This window comes from Perognathus longimembris, chromosome 23 (genome assembly GCF_023159225.1).
Source record: "Perognathus longimembris pacificus isolate PPM17 chromosome 23, ASM2315922v1, whole genome shotgun sequence".
In the NCBI taxonomy this organism is placed as follows: domain Eukaryota; kingdom Metazoa; phylum Chordata; class Mammalia; order Rodentia; family Heteromyidae; genus Perognathus; species Perognathus longimembris.
Genome location: NC_063183.1, coordinates 15477540 through 15496613, shown reverse-complemented (window position 1 = coordinate 15496613; position 19074 = coordinate 15477540). Strand labels below are relative to the sequence as shown.

The following is a 19074-nucleotide window of genomic DNA, read 5'->3' as shown; positions in this document are numbered from 1 at the left end:
TCTAAATCATTCCTAACATCTGTTTTACCATCTCCTGTTAATCATGAGTTTAGCACCTCAAATCCCTTCCTGGTTAAGAAACAGGCCTTGTTCCCTGTCCTTCCTGCATTGTTCAGTTCAGGGGTGTGTGGATTTGTAGTTGCTCAGCAGGGTTTTAGCTTAAAAAAAAAAAGCAGACAAAATGGAAAAGCAAGGGCTATTTCATTTTTTTCTTTTTGTTTGTCATAGGGCTTGAAGTCAGGGCCTGGGCACTGTCCCTGAACTGTTTTGCTCAAGACTAGCCCTCTACCACTTTGAGCCATGGTGCGTCTTCCAATTTTGTAGTGGTTAATTGGAGACAGAAATCTCATGGAAATGTGGTTGTTGGTAGAGTGCTTGCCCACTGTGCATGAACCTAAAACCGAGGATTGGAATACTTCGTACCAGGTAAGCAGAAAAGGACAGAAGAGATGCTGCAGCTCAAGAGGTAGAGTGCTAAATGTGAACAAAAGTGGCACAGGGACAGTGCCCAGGCCCTGAATTCAAACTCCATGACTGGCATGAAGGAAAAGAGTTTCATGAACTTTCCAGCCTGGGCTAGCTCTGAATCACCATGCTCAGATCTCAGCCTCCTGAGTAGCTAGGATTACAGGATTGAGCCAGCAGGGCTTGGATACAAGGGCTATTTTCTGGAGTGGAATATCTGCTTAGCAAGTGCAGGAGGAAATAAATACCAAACCAAAGCTTCTGAATTGCAATTTCATGTTAGTATGCAGCAAGTGGGCTGTTTTTCAAGGCCTTTTCTCTCTCTAATGGATACTCTATTATACTATCTCCAATGAACCACCAAAAAAGCCAGAAATGGAGCTATGCCTCAAGTAGTAGAGTGCTACTGTGAAACAAAGCTCAGGAACAGTGCCCAGGCCCTGAGTTTAAGCTCCTGGGCTAGCAAGTACAGACGTTGGCAGGCACACACACACACACACACACACACACACAGTTTAGGAAAAGAAAAAAAATCATGAATTTAACACTCCCCTTTTGCCATCTGCTCTCCTCTCCCTTGCCCTGATTCCATCCACCCCTTCCCCACCGTCCCCGCACCTCTCTGCCTCCATATCTTCTACTCTGGATTCTACAGTAATAAAAGCATAGGAGTTGTCTGTGGAATTATACCTTTGACTTCTGGATTCCTCCATCCTGTCTTCAGTGCTGGGTGGATGGAGAGGGCCAATGTGGAACTTCAGAATAAGAAGTCAGGCAGGCCATTGGCTTTTATCCTGGTGCTGGCCTGAGCAGCCTTGGTCTACTGCCCAGGGGCCTGGCTCTTGGGGTTGGTGCTGTGGGACTTAGAGGGACTCTTAGCCACCTTCTCTCCACCCCCAGGCAATTAACACAAAAGGCTCATGTGGCCAGAAAGCAGGAAAGTTGTGTCCCAGAAGAACCAACATGGTCTTTCATTGAACTTTGTTTATTAGCATGCATTCGTTGATCAGGGATTTTTATTGTGACATTTCCCATGTACAGTTTATCTCTGTAACCTCACCCCTCTATGACTCTCATTTATTCCACTCCTGAAACAGTTTCAACAGGCTTCATTGTTCTGTTCTCACACCTGCAAATCAACTACTTACAGTATAGTCATCCTCATTCACCCCTTCCATGATACCCCTGACCCAGATCCCAACAGAGCCTGCTTTGCTTTCTTGTCTTCCCTCTATGGGGGGGGGGGTGTGCTTCTGGGTGTGTATTTTTACAACATGGATTTTCACTATGGTATTCCAGACATGTCTAGAAGAACCATCTGTATTGTTTTGTATTCCTCCTGCCCTGGCTTCTATCTTTCCTTTTACCTCTCTTCTTCTCATTATCCTACATAGTTTCATACTTAGTTAGAATCATGTGCTTGTGCATGCATGTGTGTATATACATCTATGTAGCTATGGATAGTATATTTATGTGTGGACATGTCCCCCAAATGGTATGTTTTTTGGCTTTGTGTTCACATACAAGTGAAAACAGACAACATTTGGTTCTTTGAGCTTTGCACAGTGGAGAACTACTAAGCAGCTGCCCCCAGGTTATAGGAAGCTATGTTGCTGCCTGCAGTGGTTCCCAATTCAGTGGGACTGTCAACAACAGCGTTCTGGAAGTCCTATAGCAAATGAGCCTCCAGTGTGGCCATTTTTGTAGAGAGTGTCAGCTGTTGATCAAAAGCTCTTTCTTTGGCCAGGTGCCAGTGGCTGATGCCTGAAATCCTAGCTAATCAAGCAGTTGAGATCTGAGGATCATGGTTCAAAGCCAGCCCAGGAGGGAAAGGTTCTGAGACTCTTTATCTGCAATAAACCACCCAAAAACTAAAGCAGAATTGTGGCTCAAATGGTAGAATGCCAGCCTTGAGCAAGAAAGCTCGGGGACAGAACCCAGGTCCTGAGTTCAAGCCACATGACTATCCAAAAAAAAAAAATGTTACTTCAAACTGTTAAGGCTTTGTTGTCTGAAACAGCTCAGCTACTTCAAGAAACTCCAATGCAGACAAGGATGCTCAGAGGAAACTTGAGTGCCCGGTAGTATTAGCTTGACGCCAGCTGAGGAGTTCCAGAGTGTCAAGAAAGAGACTAGAAACTATGAAGTGTTGCAGAAGTGGTGAGTAGATGAGGCAAGGTGGGTGGCTGAGACTCTAGAGGTGAGGGGCAGTGAAGGACTGAGATTGCTGGGGAGCTGCCAGCCCTGCAGTTGGGAGGTTCCACCAGCAAGCCACTGAGGCCCTGGAGCCGCTAAGACTGAGTGATCCTGACACTGTACTTTTGGAGCATTAACACTAGCTCCTGACTGCTGGACCACTGGCATGTAAGGCCCAATACAGTAAGTTTTTGCCTTTGACTGTGCAGGGGATACATGACAAAAGAAGCTGGTCAGTGACATGTAAATACTCTACCATTGGGTGTTAGGTATTTGACTATTTGGGAATACTCTGTGACTATGTGTTTTGTTTTTCTTTTTAATTTGTTCTGTTGTGGGGCTGGATCTCTGGTCCTGCGTGTTGTCCCCGAGTTCTTCAGCTCAAGGCTAGGGCTTTACCACTTTAGCCACTATACCACTTTTATTTTTCTATTGGTTAATTGAACATAAGACTCTCTTGGACTTTCCTGCTGAGGCTGGCTTTAACTGTGATTCTTAGATTTCAGCCTCCTGAGTATCTAGGATTTACAGGGGTGAGCCACCAGTGCCTGGTTAAGACTTAGTTATTGTAAGCCACTGATTACAATGGTTCTTTGTTGTTCTTGATGTTGTTTGGGTCCTGAGGCTTGATCTCAGGTCCTGGATACTATCCCTGGCCTCTTTTTCCTCTCTTATTTCTCAGGGCTAGCACAATAGCACTTGAGCCACAGCACCACTTTGTTAAAAGGTTTTTGACAAGCAGTAATAGCTTTCAAATATAAGGATAAAAATCAACAATGAACATTCTTAGGAAACTTCTCGATATTGTAATTAAGGAAAAGGACTTTGCTAAAGGATGTCACTCTTATATTTTACACCCCATCCCTCTCCATTTATAACCTAATTGATTCAAATCCTTTTTTAATCCAAAAATGACTGATGGACAGATAGAGCAGGAGCAAAATGAGATAAGAATTGCATGTGGAAACCTTGGTTTTATGGCCATTTTTGCAGTCCACAACCCAATCCACCAGCATTCATTTCAAAATATGTCCAGAATATCCCAATTAAATGTTTTGTGGCACTTATGTAATGTTTAGAAAAACCGTCTTGGAAAAAATTAGTTAAGGAAGGGCCTCTAATTTTTTTTATTGTTATTAGTCATTTTAACTGAGTCAGCTTCGTAGGGGCAGTTCATAATACAGTGTGGAAGTATGTTCGGTACAGACAGAGCAAGGACGTTCTCGTTTTACCTCATCTGTTAGAGAGGTCTGTGCCCAGCCTAGGTTTGTTAACGCACGTTAGTCGAACTCCAAATAATAAAGTTGTAGGTGGGATTACCTAATGTGTAGATGGGTTCTCAGAGATTTTGATTGTTCCTAAATTATTACGCAAGGAGAATTGCAGGTCCTTCTTGGCAGAAAACGAGGCGGAACTGTGGCGGGAGAGAGCCAATTAAGGCAGCACTGGCCCCACCAGTGGCGGGGGGGGGGAGGGGAGGGTAGAATACTGCCTTTGCGCACGCGCAGGTTCTCTAGTTCCGGCATGCTGTGCGGCAGCTTCGGTGATGGAGCTTCCGGCAAGGCCAGGTGGAGGTGGACGGATGGCGGGGATGTTGCGGCTCACCGGCTCTTCTTTGTAGCTGGGTTCCGGGAAGGTGACTCGGCCCCGTGCCCCACAGCCCTTATCCAGGGCCCCTGGTTGAGACCAGAGGTTTCCGGCTGGGCGGGCCCATCGCCCTGTGGAGCCCGGCCCCTTCGTGCCCCAGACAAAACCTTTGACAAGGTGGATGCCGACTCCTTGGGACATAGGCTGCGAAGACACCGCGGATCAGCTGCTTGCTCCCAGAAAGCCCCAGATTGATGAGTAAACCTGCTGGAAACCTCGTTGTACTAGCGGGACGGGGAGAAAGAGCCCTCTAGGAGGGGTACCGACAAGGCCAGGAGCTCATCTGATTGGAAGGCTTCCAGAAGGTGGAGACAGGCCTCGGGACTTTTCCTTTAGATGCAGAACTAACCCTGGGGACTCTTGGCTTTACAGAGAACCCCAACCACTTGAAAAATGGGGAGAGGGCACCGCAGGCCAGAAATGGGGGAGAAGCAGGAAGAATCCAGGAACGAGACAGATCTTACAGCTCTGTCCGATCAGAAGTGGAAGCAGCAAGCAAGTAAAATCTTACATACCTGTGTGTGCCCGGCCTGGGTGCTCTCCTTTGGCTTTTTCAGCTCAAGGCTAGCACCCTATTCCTTAATCCACAGCTCCATTTCTGCAGGGGGAGGGGGGATGGTAGATAAGAATCTCAAGGGACTTTCTTTCCTGGGCTGGCTTCTAACCACGATCCTCAGCGCTCAGCTAGAATTAAAAGGTATGAGCCACTTATGTTTGGCTAGACCAGAAGTTTTAAATTTGGTTTCTGGCACTATTTATACCCTTCTTTCCTTTCCCCCTCCTTTCACTCTTTCTTCCTTCCTCCTCCTTCTTTTTTTTTTTTGGTACGTCCTAGGGCTTGAACTCAGGGTCATGCTGTCCCTGAGCTTTTTTGCTCAAGGCTAGTACCTCTGGAGCCCACAGCTCTACTTCTAGTGCTTTCAGTGCTTTGGTAGTTAATTGGAGATAAGGGTCTTAAATGTCCAGGCTGGCTATGAACTGCTATCCTTATATCTCAGCTTCCTTAGTAGCTAGGATTACAAGTTTGAGCCACCAGCACCAGGCTCATCTATTTTTTTCTTTTGGTCAGATCTTGGAGCAACTGGTCTTATTCCTTTGACGTTACTTCTCAGTAAAGGCTCAGACTCTTCCCAAAACAGACCTTTTCCTCTCCCCCCACCCCTGTAAGTTACTGTCTGTTTTGACTTCTCTGCCTGTCTTGCCATGAAGCAGATTCTACACTTAGATCCTTTGCAGGACACCACAGAGTCCTGGATGAACAGTAAATTTCTAATCAAGAGAGCTGCAACCAAAGGCTAAGGACATGGAGAAGGAGAAGCACCTTGTTTTCATTAGAAATTATGAAACTTATAAAACTGTCTGTGCTCCTTTATAAACTTATCAAATATTATGCTGCTTTTAAACCACTGAGAACAAGAGGGGGTCAGTTAGAAGGATGGAGTTGATTGTGACATGAGAATGCCTAAAAACATTATCCTAGAGGTTACACTGAGTTACTTGGGAATCAGATTGGGTATTATCCAATAGTGTAACCTTGTTTCTTTCCCTTTACTGCTTTTTTCAGGGTGGTGAGTTACAAAGAGCAGTGGAACTGGATAAAGTGATGGTTGTACAACATTATGAATGTACTAAATGCCACTGAATCTTCTTAATTTACAATGGTTACATTTGTGTCATTGGAATCTTCAAGAAAGTTTCTAGATCTATAATCATAGCTACTTAGGAGCAGGAGATTTGAGGATAGCAGTTTAAAGCCACCCTGGGTGGGAAAGTCCATCAGACTCTTATTTTTAGTTAACCACCAAAAAACTAGAAGTGGGGCTGGGAATGTGGTTTAGTGGTAGAGTGCTTGTCTAGCATGCATGAAGCCCTGGGTTGGATTCCTCAGTCACAGGAAAAAGTCATATACAGAAAAAGCCAGAAGTGGTGCTGTGGCTCAAGTGGTAGAGTGCTAGCCTTGAGCAAAAGGAATCTAGGGACAGTGCTTAGGCCCTGATTTCAAGCCCCAGGAGAGGCTTTTCTCATAACACCTCACTTGTCTATTTCCTTTCTGGCACTTAATCTAAAACTGGTTTTATTCATCTCTATCATATTTGTTTCCCCTTCAGCACACAGGCCTGGTCCCCAGTCCTGTCTTGGGCAGTTGCAGAATCCCAAGTCTCATAGCAGCAGCAGTCATAGCTGTAGATGAGAAATTCTACCTAGACAATAAGGATATAGGACCAACCAAACCTACCAGGACTTTGTGGCTAAGGGATACTATTCATTTCATGCCAAAGCACTTCCAGAAACAGGACTAAAACACCCAATTTCCAACTTGATTTTCTTACCTGTTGTTCACATTGCTCACCATTTTCCAGATACTGCTTCCTCACCCAGGTCTGGATCTCCTCTGGCAAGGTGGTCAGAAACTGTTCCCAAACCATCAGCTCCAGGATCTACTCTTTGGAATGCATCTTAGGCCTCGGCTTCACATCCACATTCCTGGAGTCTGGGGATGGATGGCAATCCCCCGAAGCAGAACTGCCTGAAGCACAGGCTGGAGGCCTCCAAGTCATTGCTGTGTCCCAGAAATGCTGGTTTCTCTCTCTCTGTGCCCTATATGTGCTGATTTCTGTCTCTGTGTGTCGCACAAATAGTCAATAAGGTTTTTGTTTGCTGTATTTTTCAGCTTCCAGCACTCCTCCCCTCTTCCTGGTAGTGCTAACTTCACTTGTGAAAGAGCCCCTCTGCTTCACTGGCTTTGGGGGCATATTAATTGCCCTAGGAGTGGGCACATGACAACAGGGACCATCAGATTCTGAGTTGGTCGTGGGGCTTGAACTCAGAGTCTAAGCACTGTCCCTGAGCAGAGCTAACGCTCTACCACTTTGAACCATAGCTCCACTTCTGGTTTCCTGGTGGTTAATTGGAAATGTATTTCATGGACTTTCCTGCCCTGGGTGGCTTTGTACTGTTATCCTCAAATCTCAGCCTCTCGAATAGCTAAGATTACACGCATGAGCCACCGGTGCCCTGCATAAAGCAGATTTTAAAAATTGGTTTGACTTGGGTTTCAATTACTTGAAATACTTACTAAATCTCATATGATCCTATTGCTCAAGATTTGGATTTTACACAGGAACTGACATACTCCTAAATACAATATTAAAGTGGGTTTAGCTGGGCACAGATGGCTTACACCTGCAATCCTAGCTACTCAGGAGGCTGAGATCTGTGATCACAAAGCCAGTCCAAAGCCAGTTCAAAGCCGGCCCAGGCAGGAAAGTCCATGAGATTTTTATCTCCAATTAACCATCAGAGAGCCGGAAGTGTCCGTGTGGCTCAAAGTGGTAGAGCAATACTAGTCTTGAGTTGAAGAGCTCAGGGACAGTGCCCAGGCCCAGAGTTCAAGCCCTACGACTCATCAAAGAGTACAAAAATAATTTAGCCTTCCCAACAGTGTGAATACAGTCAACATCACTGGAGAGTACAATTAAAAATGACCAAAATGATAAAAAAAAAAAGTTTGCATTTTCGTTGCCCAGAGGAGGTAGAGATAGACAAATCAAGGCTATTGTTTTCAGCATGTCCTTTTAGGAAAACAAAAGCAATTGCCTATTCTTGCTAGCATTACAGAGTGTAGCTACTAAGCAGCAAGGCCAGGACACAAACCTGCAGTCTCGCTTTGCACATGCTCTCCTTACATCCTGTACACTGAGAGTTGCTGCAGAAGCATCATAGATGCTCTTCCGGTTTCTTGCTGAAGGCGGAGCCAGCAACTCACTCGACCCCTCAAATCCCATTCTTTGCCAAAATTCAACATGCAGGTTTCTCAACTTATTCCACTCTGTTGATGGCCCGAGCGCACTTGGGGAAATGTAGAATGAGGATGGGGCGTGGGTTGGTCGGTTTTCCACTCAGTAAGCACCTGTTGAGTCGGTGATGGGGTCGGGTGTCCTGGGAGCCCCACTCGGCGACGTGATTGAGGTGAGTAGGGTCAAGGAAGAGGTCAACCCGCGGCCAGGCGCTCTAGCTCCCCCTGAGTCTCCCCTCAGCAAAGGACTTCCAACTGGAGAGGGACAGGGCCACTAGCAAGTGGAGGACTTGCTTTCAACTCCCCAAATTCCCTTAGCTACAGGGCAGAACGTCAGAGGCGAAGACCGCCCACTGCGCACGCTCCTTGTCTGAGTTACTAGACTACAATTCCCATCGTGGCCCGCGACTTTGACAGCCCGTACAACCAATGAGCAGGGGAGAATAGTGCAGAGAAGCCAATCCCTTGGGGTCTGGGGCGGGCTCTCACACGGGTGGCTCCTCCCCACAGTGGGCGTTTTCGTGGCTAGCGGTCCGGCCCCGCCCCTGGCCACCACTCCTGAGTTCCGGGTCCCGGGCCTCGGAGAGGTGAGTGGGCCGCAGGTGGGCACGGGTCCCTCCACTGCTCGGGACTGTCGTGCTGTGGGCGTCAGCCCTCGGTCGTACCTGGCCTCACTGCCGAGCTGCGCCTCCGTCCCGTCAGGTCTTGTCAGGCCCAGGCCGACTGGGCCTGTGGCGCCTCCAGCACCGCGCACTCACGACCCCCGGTCTGTGCCTTGGCCTGCCGCGGCTCCGAGCTTTCGCTCTGGGCTGGGAGCTCGGGGTCGCTGTCAGCCCGAGGAGTTGGTGCCAGCAACCTGTAAGACAGCTGCAACTTTTCCTGGGTATTCTTCTGCCGTCCCGTTAGATCGTTCTGCTCTTTTCTTATGAGACCCTGGGCGCTTGGTACCGAAATAAAAGAAGTATTTTCCTGGTGACCTGTCTTGACTTTTCTCCTTCGGAAGACAGTTTAAAGGACTGACAGACTCTTTCCAATCCGAGGGTCGGTGCTGTCTTCAGAGTTTGGGTAATGGCTGGCAAATAAGAAGGCCCGTTCTCTGCATCCATCCTCTGAGGAACTTCATTACTGTCGTCTTTTTAGCATTCGGAGATACTTTTACAGGGCCATGATCTCAAAGGCTTGACCAGTCTACAAGGAGAGAGTAGTTTTTCCTGACAACCTTCTCCCCCCGCCCCCCACACACACAGAAAAATGGCAGCTAAAATGGAAATAACTTTGAGCTCCAACACTCAGGCTTCCTCCAAGCAAGAGCGACACATCATAACAAAGCTAGAAGACAAGCCGGTGCCTAGTCAGCAAAAAATCTACCTGGATCCTGAGCTCTCCCGCCAGAGCTTCCGACGGTTCCGTTATCAAGAGGTGTCTGGACCCCAAGAGGCACTTTCCCAGCTGCGACAGCTCTGTCGGCAGTGGCTCCAGCCAGAGCTGAACACCAAGGAACAGATTTTGGAGCTCCTGGTGATGGAGCAGTTCCTAATCATCTTGCCCCCTGAGATCCAGGCTCGGGTCCGGCATCGATGTCCAGAAAGCAGCAAGGAGATCGTGACCCTGGTGGAGGATTTTAACAGAGCATCCAAAAAACCAAAACAGTGGGTAAGAAAGGGCCTGGCTTTTGGCTCCCAGTATTTCTTTCCCATGTGGGTAGTGTTTTGTTTCAGTATCAGTATCCATCCCTATCTACAAGGGCTGGATGGCTTTAGAACTTGTGTCCAGCCTGTATCTGGGACCTCTTCCCCTGAAAATTTTAACAGTTTTCCCAAAAACATCTGGTAAGGACCTCATGTACCCAGAAATAGTTTTACATTCTTTTTTATTTTTTTGCCAGTCCCGAGGCTTGAACTCAGGGCCTGGGCACTGTCCCTGAGCCTCTCAGCTCAAGACTAGTGCTCTACCACTTGAGCCACAGCACCACTTTTGGCTTTTTTTTCTGAGAAGTTTATTGGAGATAAGACTTTCCTGGGCTGGGATTATGGCCTAATGGTAGAGTGCTTGCCCCATATACATGAAGCCCTGGGTTTGATTCCTCAGCATCATGTATATAGATAAGACCAGAAGTGGTGCTGTGGCTCAAGTGGCAGAGTGCTAGCCTTGAGCAGAAAAAAGCCAGGGACAGTGCTCAGGCCCTGAGTTCAAGCACCAGGACTGGCAAAAAAAAAAAAAAAAGATTTCCTGCCTGGGCTGGCTTCAAACCGTGATCCTCAGATCTCAGCCTTCTCAGTAGCTAGGATTACAGGCATGATTCACTGGTGCCAGGCTAATTTTACATTTTTTTTTTTTTTTTGGCCAGTCCTGGGCCTTGGACTCAGGGCCTGAGCACTGTCCCTGGCTTCTTCCCGCTCAAGGCTAGCACTCTGCCACTTGAGCCACAGCGCCGCTTCTGGCCGTTTTCTGTATATGTGGTGCTGGGGAATCGAACCTAGGGCCTCAGGTATCCGAGGCAGGCACTCTTGCCACTAGGGTATATCCCCAGCCCCGGCCAGGGAAATCTTCACAAAAGAGATTCAAGAATGTAAAATTAGGGCTGGGGATATAGCCTAGTGGCAAGAGTGCCTGCCTCGGATACCTGAGGCCCTAGGTTCGATTCTCCAGCACCACATATACAGAAAACGGCCAGAAGCGGCGCTGTGGCTCAAGTGGCAGAGTGCTGGCCTTGAGCGGGAGGAGGCCAGGGACAGTGCTCAGGCCCTGAGTCCAAGGCCCAGGACTGGCCAAAAAAAAAGATTTCCCTGGCCTATCCCTCTGCAAGTTTCTCTATAATGAGAATTCTTAGCAGGCAGTATCTACCTGTTGGATAAGAGTTGATTGGCAGAATTTTACTTTGTTCAATTTGTTGATTGATACTAGGAAGCATAGCAGATACTATGAAGTATCTGCCACATTGCTTTTGAATCTGGAAGTTTCAGTGAAGCTAACCTGGTATTGCTATTCCTTTCTACCCCATTCCAAGGCAGACCCCTGTCAGAGACTTCAGCAGGAAGAAAACAAGGTGTGCTTTGGAAAATGAAGCCTGACAGTGAACAGATAGGGCAGTTCTTAGACACCTAGTGCTATGGGACCTGTCTGCCAGAGGAGCCTTCAGAAGAACAATTGATTAGAGTGATCTTCAGGGTGTCTCACCATGCTGTTCCTTGTTTCTACAGCAAGCAGGGGCTGGTGTAATGACTGACCCTGGTAGTTGTGTTCTTCCCAGATGACTCTGACCTGGGGCCTAAGCTTTAAGGGCAACCTTTGGTGTGAAGCAGCCTTATTCTTGTCATTCTGTGGCCCTTTCCTTTGCTTCCTCTGAGGGAGGGCCTCAGTGGTCTCTAGGCCATCATTAGGAGTTCCCAAATGTAAAGGGATTATACTGCAGTGCGTGGGGAAGCATTAACAGATGGGGCTTGTTTCCTAGGTGGCTGTCTGTGTTCAGGGGCAGAAGATGCTCTTGGAAAGAACTGGAGCTCAGCTTGGTGATCAGGAACTGCCAGAATTTCAACCACAAATTCCTACAAGAGATCTCAAGGAGAGCTTTCCAGAGGATTCTTCCCAGGAAGTATCTCATGACATGCCTAGCCCCCATCATTGGGAGAAATCCTCAGTCCTCCAAGAGCCAGCCCTCAAACCAACTGGGACAGGTAAACACTGTCTTTTCACTCTCTTTCATCAACACTAAGAAGTATATTAAAAATAACTTTCTGGGCTGGGAATATGGCCTAGTAGCAAGAGAGCTTGCCTCATATACATGAAGCCCTGTCTTCAATTCCCCAGCACCATATATATAGAAAATGGCTAGAAGTGGCACTGTGGCTCAAGTGGCAGAGTGCTAGCCTTGAGCAAAAAGAAGCCAGGGATAGTACTCAGGCCCTGAGTCCAAGCCCCAGGACTAGCAAAAAAAACAAAAAGCAAAAAAAAAACAAACAAAGAAACTTTCTGTTAACGAATATTTGATAATGTAGTGCATGACAGAACATGAACAATTGTGCGCAATTGTGTGGATATATGTTCTCATTTCTAGGGTATAGATGTACCCCAGACTAGACTGTCTAGGTCATAGAGCAATCTATGCTCAACCTTTGTGAGGAACCATTTTCCAAAGCAGTGTACTGTTTCACATTCTCACCAATAAAAGGTGAGGATTCTAATTTCCCTATATCTTTTTCTTTTTAGGGCACTAATTCTATTTCAACTGTCTTCTTTCTTTCATTCATTAGTTGACATTCAGATCTTATGGGTTTGCTTTTCCTACTACATCTTTCCCTAAAAATAGGGAAGAGGAAAGGGTCTGGAGAATTTGTTTCCCAGATTAAAAAAAACAAAAACTTTTTTTGGTGGCTCTGGGGTCTGAAATCAGGGCTTTTGAGATAGGGTGTCACTTTATGTCTGGGCTGGCTGGCACTACCATTCTCCCCTTGTACTTACCTTTGCCACTTGGGTAATAGGTGTGTGCTACTTAGCCTCCCCCGTGTGCTTTCCCTGGAGCTGGGGCTAACAGCTGTGTCCCACCACAGATGGAGTCCTATGAAACTATTTCAGCCTGAGCTGGCTTCAATCCACAATCCTCTGCCCTCTGCCTCCCAGGTAGCTAGGATTACGGGTTTTTATGCCCCGCTTGGTTCTTTTTTTTTTTTTTTTTTTGGCCAGTCGTGGGCCTTGGACTCAGGGCCTGAGCACTGTCCCTGGCTTCTTTTTGCTCAAGGCTAGCACTCTGCCACTTGAGCCACAGCGCCCCTTCTGGCCGTTTTCTATATATGTGGTGCTGGGGAATGGAACCCAGGGCTTCATGTATAGGAGGCGAGCACTCTTGCCACTAGGCCATATCCCCAGCTCTGCTTGGTTCTTAACATCAATATAAATCTTTTGATTTATATTAAACCCATTAACTGTGAAAATTTCCTAGCCAAACTGTCAAAAGATTCCGGTTCAGGAGCTTTGAGGGAGGGTCTAGAAGCTTGCCTGCCCCCAGAGGATTCTAATGCAAGCTGCCAATGGAGGGTCTGTGAGAAACATCACAGTGCATGCTATGACTCTGACTCTTACTCTAAGTGCATAAAATGGAGTGTGTTTTTAATTTTTTGTATTATAGAGGACTCTGGGATGAAAAGTGACAACAAGGAGAACCCACAACCAGAGGGGGCTAAAGGAACGAAGCCAGGCGCAGTGTCAGCCAGCAGATCCAAAGGGAATAGTGTGCAGAGCCCGGAACCAAGAGGGGCAAACCTGAGTGAAGCCCACTTGTCTGGGAGGCAGGTCAGTCCCTCGAATGCTCAGAAGCCATTTGCTCCCTACAAGCGACATCGCAGGGAACTGGAATACAGCAACCCCATCAAAAGCCACCCACTGAGGGAGCTGAAGAAAAGCAAAGGAGGCAGAAGAACCCTGAGTAGCCGTTTGCAGCGTCTCACTCACCAGCCAACCTACACGCCGAAAAAACCTTACAAATGTGACGACTGTGGGAAAAGCTTCACGTGGAATTCAGAGCTGAAACGACACAAGAGAGTGCACACAGGAGAGAGGCCCTACACCTGCGGGGAGTGTGGGAACTGCTTCGGGCGGCAGTCAACCCTGAAACTACACCAGAGGATCCACACCGGGGAGAAGCCTTACCAATGTGGCCAGTGTGGGAAAAGCTTTCGCCAAAGCTCAAACCTCCACCAGCACCACAGGCTCCACCACAGGGACTGAAAGGCATTATCGCTTCAGGTCCCAGGGGAGGCCTTGAGCTGAGGTCGCTCCTTCCCCTCGCTTGCATGTAAATCACAGTCAGTCAGTGTGACTTACCAAGAGAGAGCAAGTGGCCCTCAGGGTGTGGTGTGATGTGAAGAATTGAGAAGAGGCTGCGGTGACCTGGCCATGTCTGTGCCTGCGTGGTGACTGGGTGGAGATGCCAGCTCTGGAGTTGGGATAGAGAACTAGTCTCTGCTGAGTGATGAGTGAACTCGGGAGAATTAGGATGACTCTGCAGGTGGCCTCTCCTCCCTCGTGCTTTATTTATCCTCTAAAGTAGGTTAAAGGGTAAATTTCAAGCAATTTTACATTTGCTGTCATTCCAGACAATTATTTTCATTTGTTCACCTGAGCAGCTCACCTATCCCAAAGCAGTGTTCATCAGGAAATAAATCCCCTCTGTTATTCCTCACAGTTCTTATCAAAGAACAAATTAAGTGAGACTATACATGTTTGTGTGAAGAGAGAATTTCCAAGCAGGTAGGTGGTGCCTTTAGAAAATATAAAGCTTGCATTTGAGGATTTTTAGTAGCAAAGCATCTTGAAGTTAGAGAAAGAAAATCCACACAGCAGCTGCAACTGCAGACCCGAGAGTCAAGGAGACCCAAGTAGTGGACAAATACTACTGTGGAGATGTAAGGGGAATTCTGCCTGTTCTTTTTCATGTGAGCCATTTAGAGTTAAGAATAAAATGGCTGGAGTGATAACAGTGTTTAAAATTGGATTGCAGTAGTGGTTGCACAACCCAGTGACTTTATAAAAAGTCATTGAAATGGGTTAATTTTATGATATATAAATCATACCTCAATAGCCATGTTTAAAATGACAAAGTATATTTATATAAAATGTTACTTGTGGAAATAAGCCCGAGAAACCCTCTAATCCCACCCTTTGTTTCCTAAAGTAGAAGGAAGTCTAATCAGTGTGTAATTCCAGCTTCAGGCCAGATACCTCAGGGCTGCGGCCTGTGCTCTTCTGCCCCTTCTGCTGAGGGACAGCTATACACCATTAGTATTTCTGGGGGGTGAGGGAGCTTTATATACTGTTCCCTTTGCCTTTCATTTCTGCCACTCCCACTCTATCCTTCCTGTATGTCAAGAGATGCCTGCAGCCTGGCATGGTGACACACATCTGTAATGCCAACTACTTAGTAGGCAGAGAATCACTGGGTGATGCTGGCCTCAGATCAAAAAGCATGAAATCCAATCTGAAAAATTACTGAAAAGAAGGTTGAGGGCGTAGCTCAAATGAGTGCAGTGCCTGAGCTCAAACCCTAGTACAACCAAAACAAGCACACACACCCATACCCACCCACAGAACCCCAAGGAGACTCAGCAGCAAACTTGGGTGAGACACCCCCACATACACACACTAGATTCCTAGGGGTGCTCAGATTGGCAGCAGTCTTGCCTCCTAAGGGGTATTTGACTATTCCTAGTTACATTTTGTACTTGCTGACTCCAGGAAGAGAGGGTTGTTCCTAGACTCTAGTAGCTGGGGCCCAGGATCCTGCTGAGTGACCTCCAGTGCACAGGATAGCACCACAGTCATCTTCCCAGCAAGTCGGTGGTGCTCTCATTCTCTTTCAAGACCAGTACCTTGTGTACCATTATTTTAGCTTGGGGATTTAGCCCACAGCCAGCCAAGACAAAGTAACTGAATGGCTGAGGCTCTTGCCATCAGAGCCAACCTCTGCCTGACTGCGTAAGACACAGTGATGCGACAGTAGAATGCACGGACCGAATCTCTGCCTTTAGTCAGTGTCAAACTGAAAGGCCAGTGGCCTTCCTCCTAGCTTCTGGCAGCCCTAGAGGCTCCTAGAAAGGCTCCTTCACACCTACTGTGTTAAATCGTGGAGGAATTTAATCTTCTGCCTGCCCCATGTCTTGTCTTACAGCCATCCTGGCCAGGGCCTGCATTGCTCATTCTACCTGCCTTGTCCTATCCACTCCCATACTCCAGGCCTATTTCACTGTTGTCTTTTAATTACTTCCAAGTCTTAATCATGTCTGTGGTTAGTTTCCGTTGTTGCAAAACTTGGTGGCTTAATATATAACACAAACATCCTTTATGGTTCTGGAAGTTAGAAATGTGAATCCCTTTCATTCAGCCCAATCAAGCTATGGGCAAAGCTGGTCCCTCCTAGAGGCTCTGAGAGGTGACCTGCTCCCTTGTTTTTCAGCAGGTGGCCACCTGCATCCTTTGGCTTGAAGCCCCTTTGTCCATCTTCTAAGTTCATCCTTCACCTGCCATCATATCACCTTCTCTGGCCCTTGCTTTCCTCTTAGAGGACTGTTAGGATTAGATTGTGGCCACTGGGATAATGTCCCCACCTCAAGATCCTAAACACAGGCCAAAACCCTTTTGCCATATAAGGTAACATTTGCAGGCTCCAGAGATTAGGATGTAAAGGAATATGGGGGAGAGCATAATTCACCCCCCCCCCCATACCTGTCAACTCTGAGTAACAGAGGATCTGGAGAAAAACAAGGACCACAGAGTCCCACTTTTCTTATAGGGTTGGCCTGGGGATTTGTCCTTAAATGAGAATTTTTGCTGCTAAGTGTGTTTCATAGAACCAATGCGTGTAATTCTTCTTCAGATTACAGATCAGAAGTTGTCTAAGTGTTTTTGTGTACCTGTTCAATTGTGGACCTTGAATAAATGTGGCAAAATCATGTGGACGTGATTCTTTTCCAAGAGATGTGTGGTACTGCCTTGCCTCTGTCTGTCTGCCTGGCTCTCCTTTGGCATAAGGCTCACCTTCAGACAAGGGGTCAGTAACAGTCCAGTGTCCAGAGAAAGGCCTCTGGACCATGTATTCAGATGTAGACACCTGTTGTGCCCCCCACTACCCATGCATGCTTTACCAGGACCTCAGCATCTCCAGACAAGAAGAGGGCCTTTTCCTCTTTGCCTGCAGTCCTCACCCCAGGGGCTATCCTTTCTAGAATGACAGCCATGTCAGTGTGGGGGTGTCTTCTGCTCTGGGTGTCTGGGTGTCCAGGAATGAAGCACTGACACACAACAACAGGAATGAACCTTGAAAAAAATTAGGCTAGGTGGGGGCATGGAGTTAGAATTCCACCCGAGGAATTTGGGGAGACACTAATATTCAAACTATAGTAAAAGGGCTGGGAATATGGCCTAGTGGCAAGAGTGCTTGCCTCACATACATGAAGCCCTGGGTTGGATTCCTCAGCACCACATATATAGAAAAAGCTAGATGTGGCACTGTGGCTCAAGTGGCAGAGTGCTAACCTTGAGCAGAAAGAAGCCAGGGACAGTGCTCAGGCCCAGGACTGGCAAAAAAAACAAAAAAAAAAAAACACAAAAAAACAAACTATAGTAAAAGAGAAGGAAGAAAGAGTGTCTGATGATAGTAGGTGTAATTGGGGCACCATGTAGTGAAGGCAAACAGGTAAGAGGTGAAAACATCTTTTAGGTGTCTCAACTCAGAAACATCAAAAAAAAATCTCCTTAGGCATCTGAAAATAGGAATTTGGAATTCAGGCAAGAGGAGAAATCTGGGATGACATCTACTGAAGTACGTGCAAACACAGAAATGGTTATGACCATATGAGGAAACCATTGCTCATAGCGGGGAGCAGTTTAAACTCTGGCTAACCAGAAGAACATTAGAATCTGGCTAAAAGAAGATGGCTGTTGGTGCCATGGGGCCTGTAATCCCAGCTACTCAGGAGGCTGTTGTGGGAAGATTGAGGTTTAAGTTCATGGCCAGCTAGGCAACATAAGTATGTATATGCACATGTATGTGTGTATACACATCGGTATACGTGTTTATGTGGGTAGTACGCACACATATACATGCGCGCACATATATGCAGGGCACAGTTGTACAGAGAAGATGCTCTACGGCAAAGAGAGCCGTAAAGCAGCCTTCAGCAGGCGCAAGCGTGCACGCATGCGCGGCAGTGCCGCACAGGCGGCTAGAAGACAGGGCTGGGTGGATCCTCCGAGCTCCTCCCCTGGTCCAGGGTCTGGGCAGCGCCCAGAGTTGGGAAGGAGGCGCAGACCCCAGCCGTGGCACCGTGGTGCCCTCCGTGGGGGTCAGTGCCGACAAGAACAAACTCGTCATGGACACGAGTCAGCCCTGCCGAGGCCCTTGGCAAATGCTTCTGCTCCGTGCCTCTCCCGCGCTCGGCTTCTGCGGAGGATGCATTGGTGGTTCGCGGTGGGGGTGGCGCCCAACAACTAGCCGCATCGGCCTGGGGACTGCGCAAGCGCGGCAGAAAGCAGATGTCGGAAATGGCCGCAGCTTCCGGTCCTGCCCACTGCTGCCGTGGCACCGTATCGGCTGGCATCCGCCGCAGCCTGTCGGGCACAGCCCCTGGAGGCCGCGAGAGCAGCTCACGAGGCCTGCCTGGTCTGGCGCTGCCCGGCCTGGTGCTGCCCGGCCCGGCGCTGCCCGGCCCTGCCCGGCCCTGCGACACCACGCTGGACGCCTGCCGCCTGCAAAGCCGGAGCCACCTCGCCCGGTGCGGCCAAGACTCCGAGGTAGGTCAGGCCCGGAACTGGCTCCGGACAAGCCCCAGGAGCAAAGGCTTGATTTCTTTTATTCTATGGCAGAAAATCATTCACGTGCTTGAAACCATAATCTAACAAGTTTTTAATACGTCGCATCTCAAACGATTGAAAGACGTTTTATAAATTCACATCGCCTTCATCACAAAATACCATTTATTACGATGAAAAATTGCACATCACATAGACACCATCAGTTTGCTGAAAGGCTGCAATCTAGCGCTAAGAACAGTGAGAATGCACCAAGAACAGCACAGCTGGATCATTAAATAAACAAAAGTGCACATATTGAAACATTAAATAAACAAAAGTGCATACAGTAAACATACTTCTTAGGTATCCAAACAGCAGAGATTACAGTACATTCTTAAGAGTTATATAAACGTATTTATATTGTCTTCTTTTTCCCCTGAACTGTTCATGCTAGTTGGGATTCCAATTTAAAAAGACAAAATGTCTGTAATCAGATGGTCCTAGGAAAGATGGTAATACCTCTTCTAATCTACAAGACTAAAACAACAGAATTTGATACTCCAGTAATCACATTAAAGAACTGTAACATACAAATTGTCACCACTGCATCAACAAAAGCTACTTTAACACAAAGTTTTCACTTGTTAAAAATGTAGTTAGCCAACCATTCACAGCAGTAAACTCTTGCA

General features: G+C 47.4%; 3 protein-coding genes across 5 annotated transcripts in view; all 3 read left to right on the top strand.

Annotated features, from left to right (window-relative positions):
• Positions 1-13238, top strand: part of Znf75a (zinc finger protein 75a) — a 63474-nt gene extending 50236 nt beyond the window's left edge. For both annotated transcript variants that reach the window (XM_048331725.1, XM_048331723.1), the window contains 2 exons: positions 2486-2965; positions 13229-13238. In XM_048331725.1, coding sequence (XP_048187682.1) covers positions 2486-2539 — 54 coding nt within the window. In that variant the 3' untranslated portion in view covers positions 2540-2965; positions 13229-13238. The remainder of the gene's footprint in view (positions 1-2485; positions 2966-13228) is intronic.
• Positions 957-16545, top strand: Znf174 (zinc finger protein 174). 2 transcript variants are annotated; one of them, XM_048331735.1, is made up of 4 exons: positions 957-978; positions 9352-9757; positions 11556-11778; positions 13227-16545. In XM_048331735.1, the coding sequence occupies exons 2-4, from the start codon at positions 9356-9358 to the stop codon at positions 13823-13825; spliced, it is 1224 nt and encodes a 407-aa protein (XP_048187692.1). In that variant the 5' UTR covers positions 957-978; positions 9352-9355; the 3' UTR covers positions 13826-16545. The 2 variants fall into 2 exon arrangements, with proteins under 2 accessions (XP_048187692.1, XP_048187691.1); XM_048331734.1 differs by lacking the exon at positions 957-978 and having other exon boundaries at positions 7602-9757.
• Positions 16546-18263: 1718 nt separating this feature from the next.
• Positions 18264-19074, top strand: part of Naa60 (N-alpha-acetyltransferase 60, NatF catalytic subunit) — a 36262-nt gene continuing 35451 nt past the window's right edge. The window contains exon 1 of the mRNA XM_048331745.1: positions 18264-18385. The gene's annotated coding sequence lies outside the window, so the exon portion shown is untranslated. The remainder of the gene's footprint in view (positions 18386-19074) is intronic.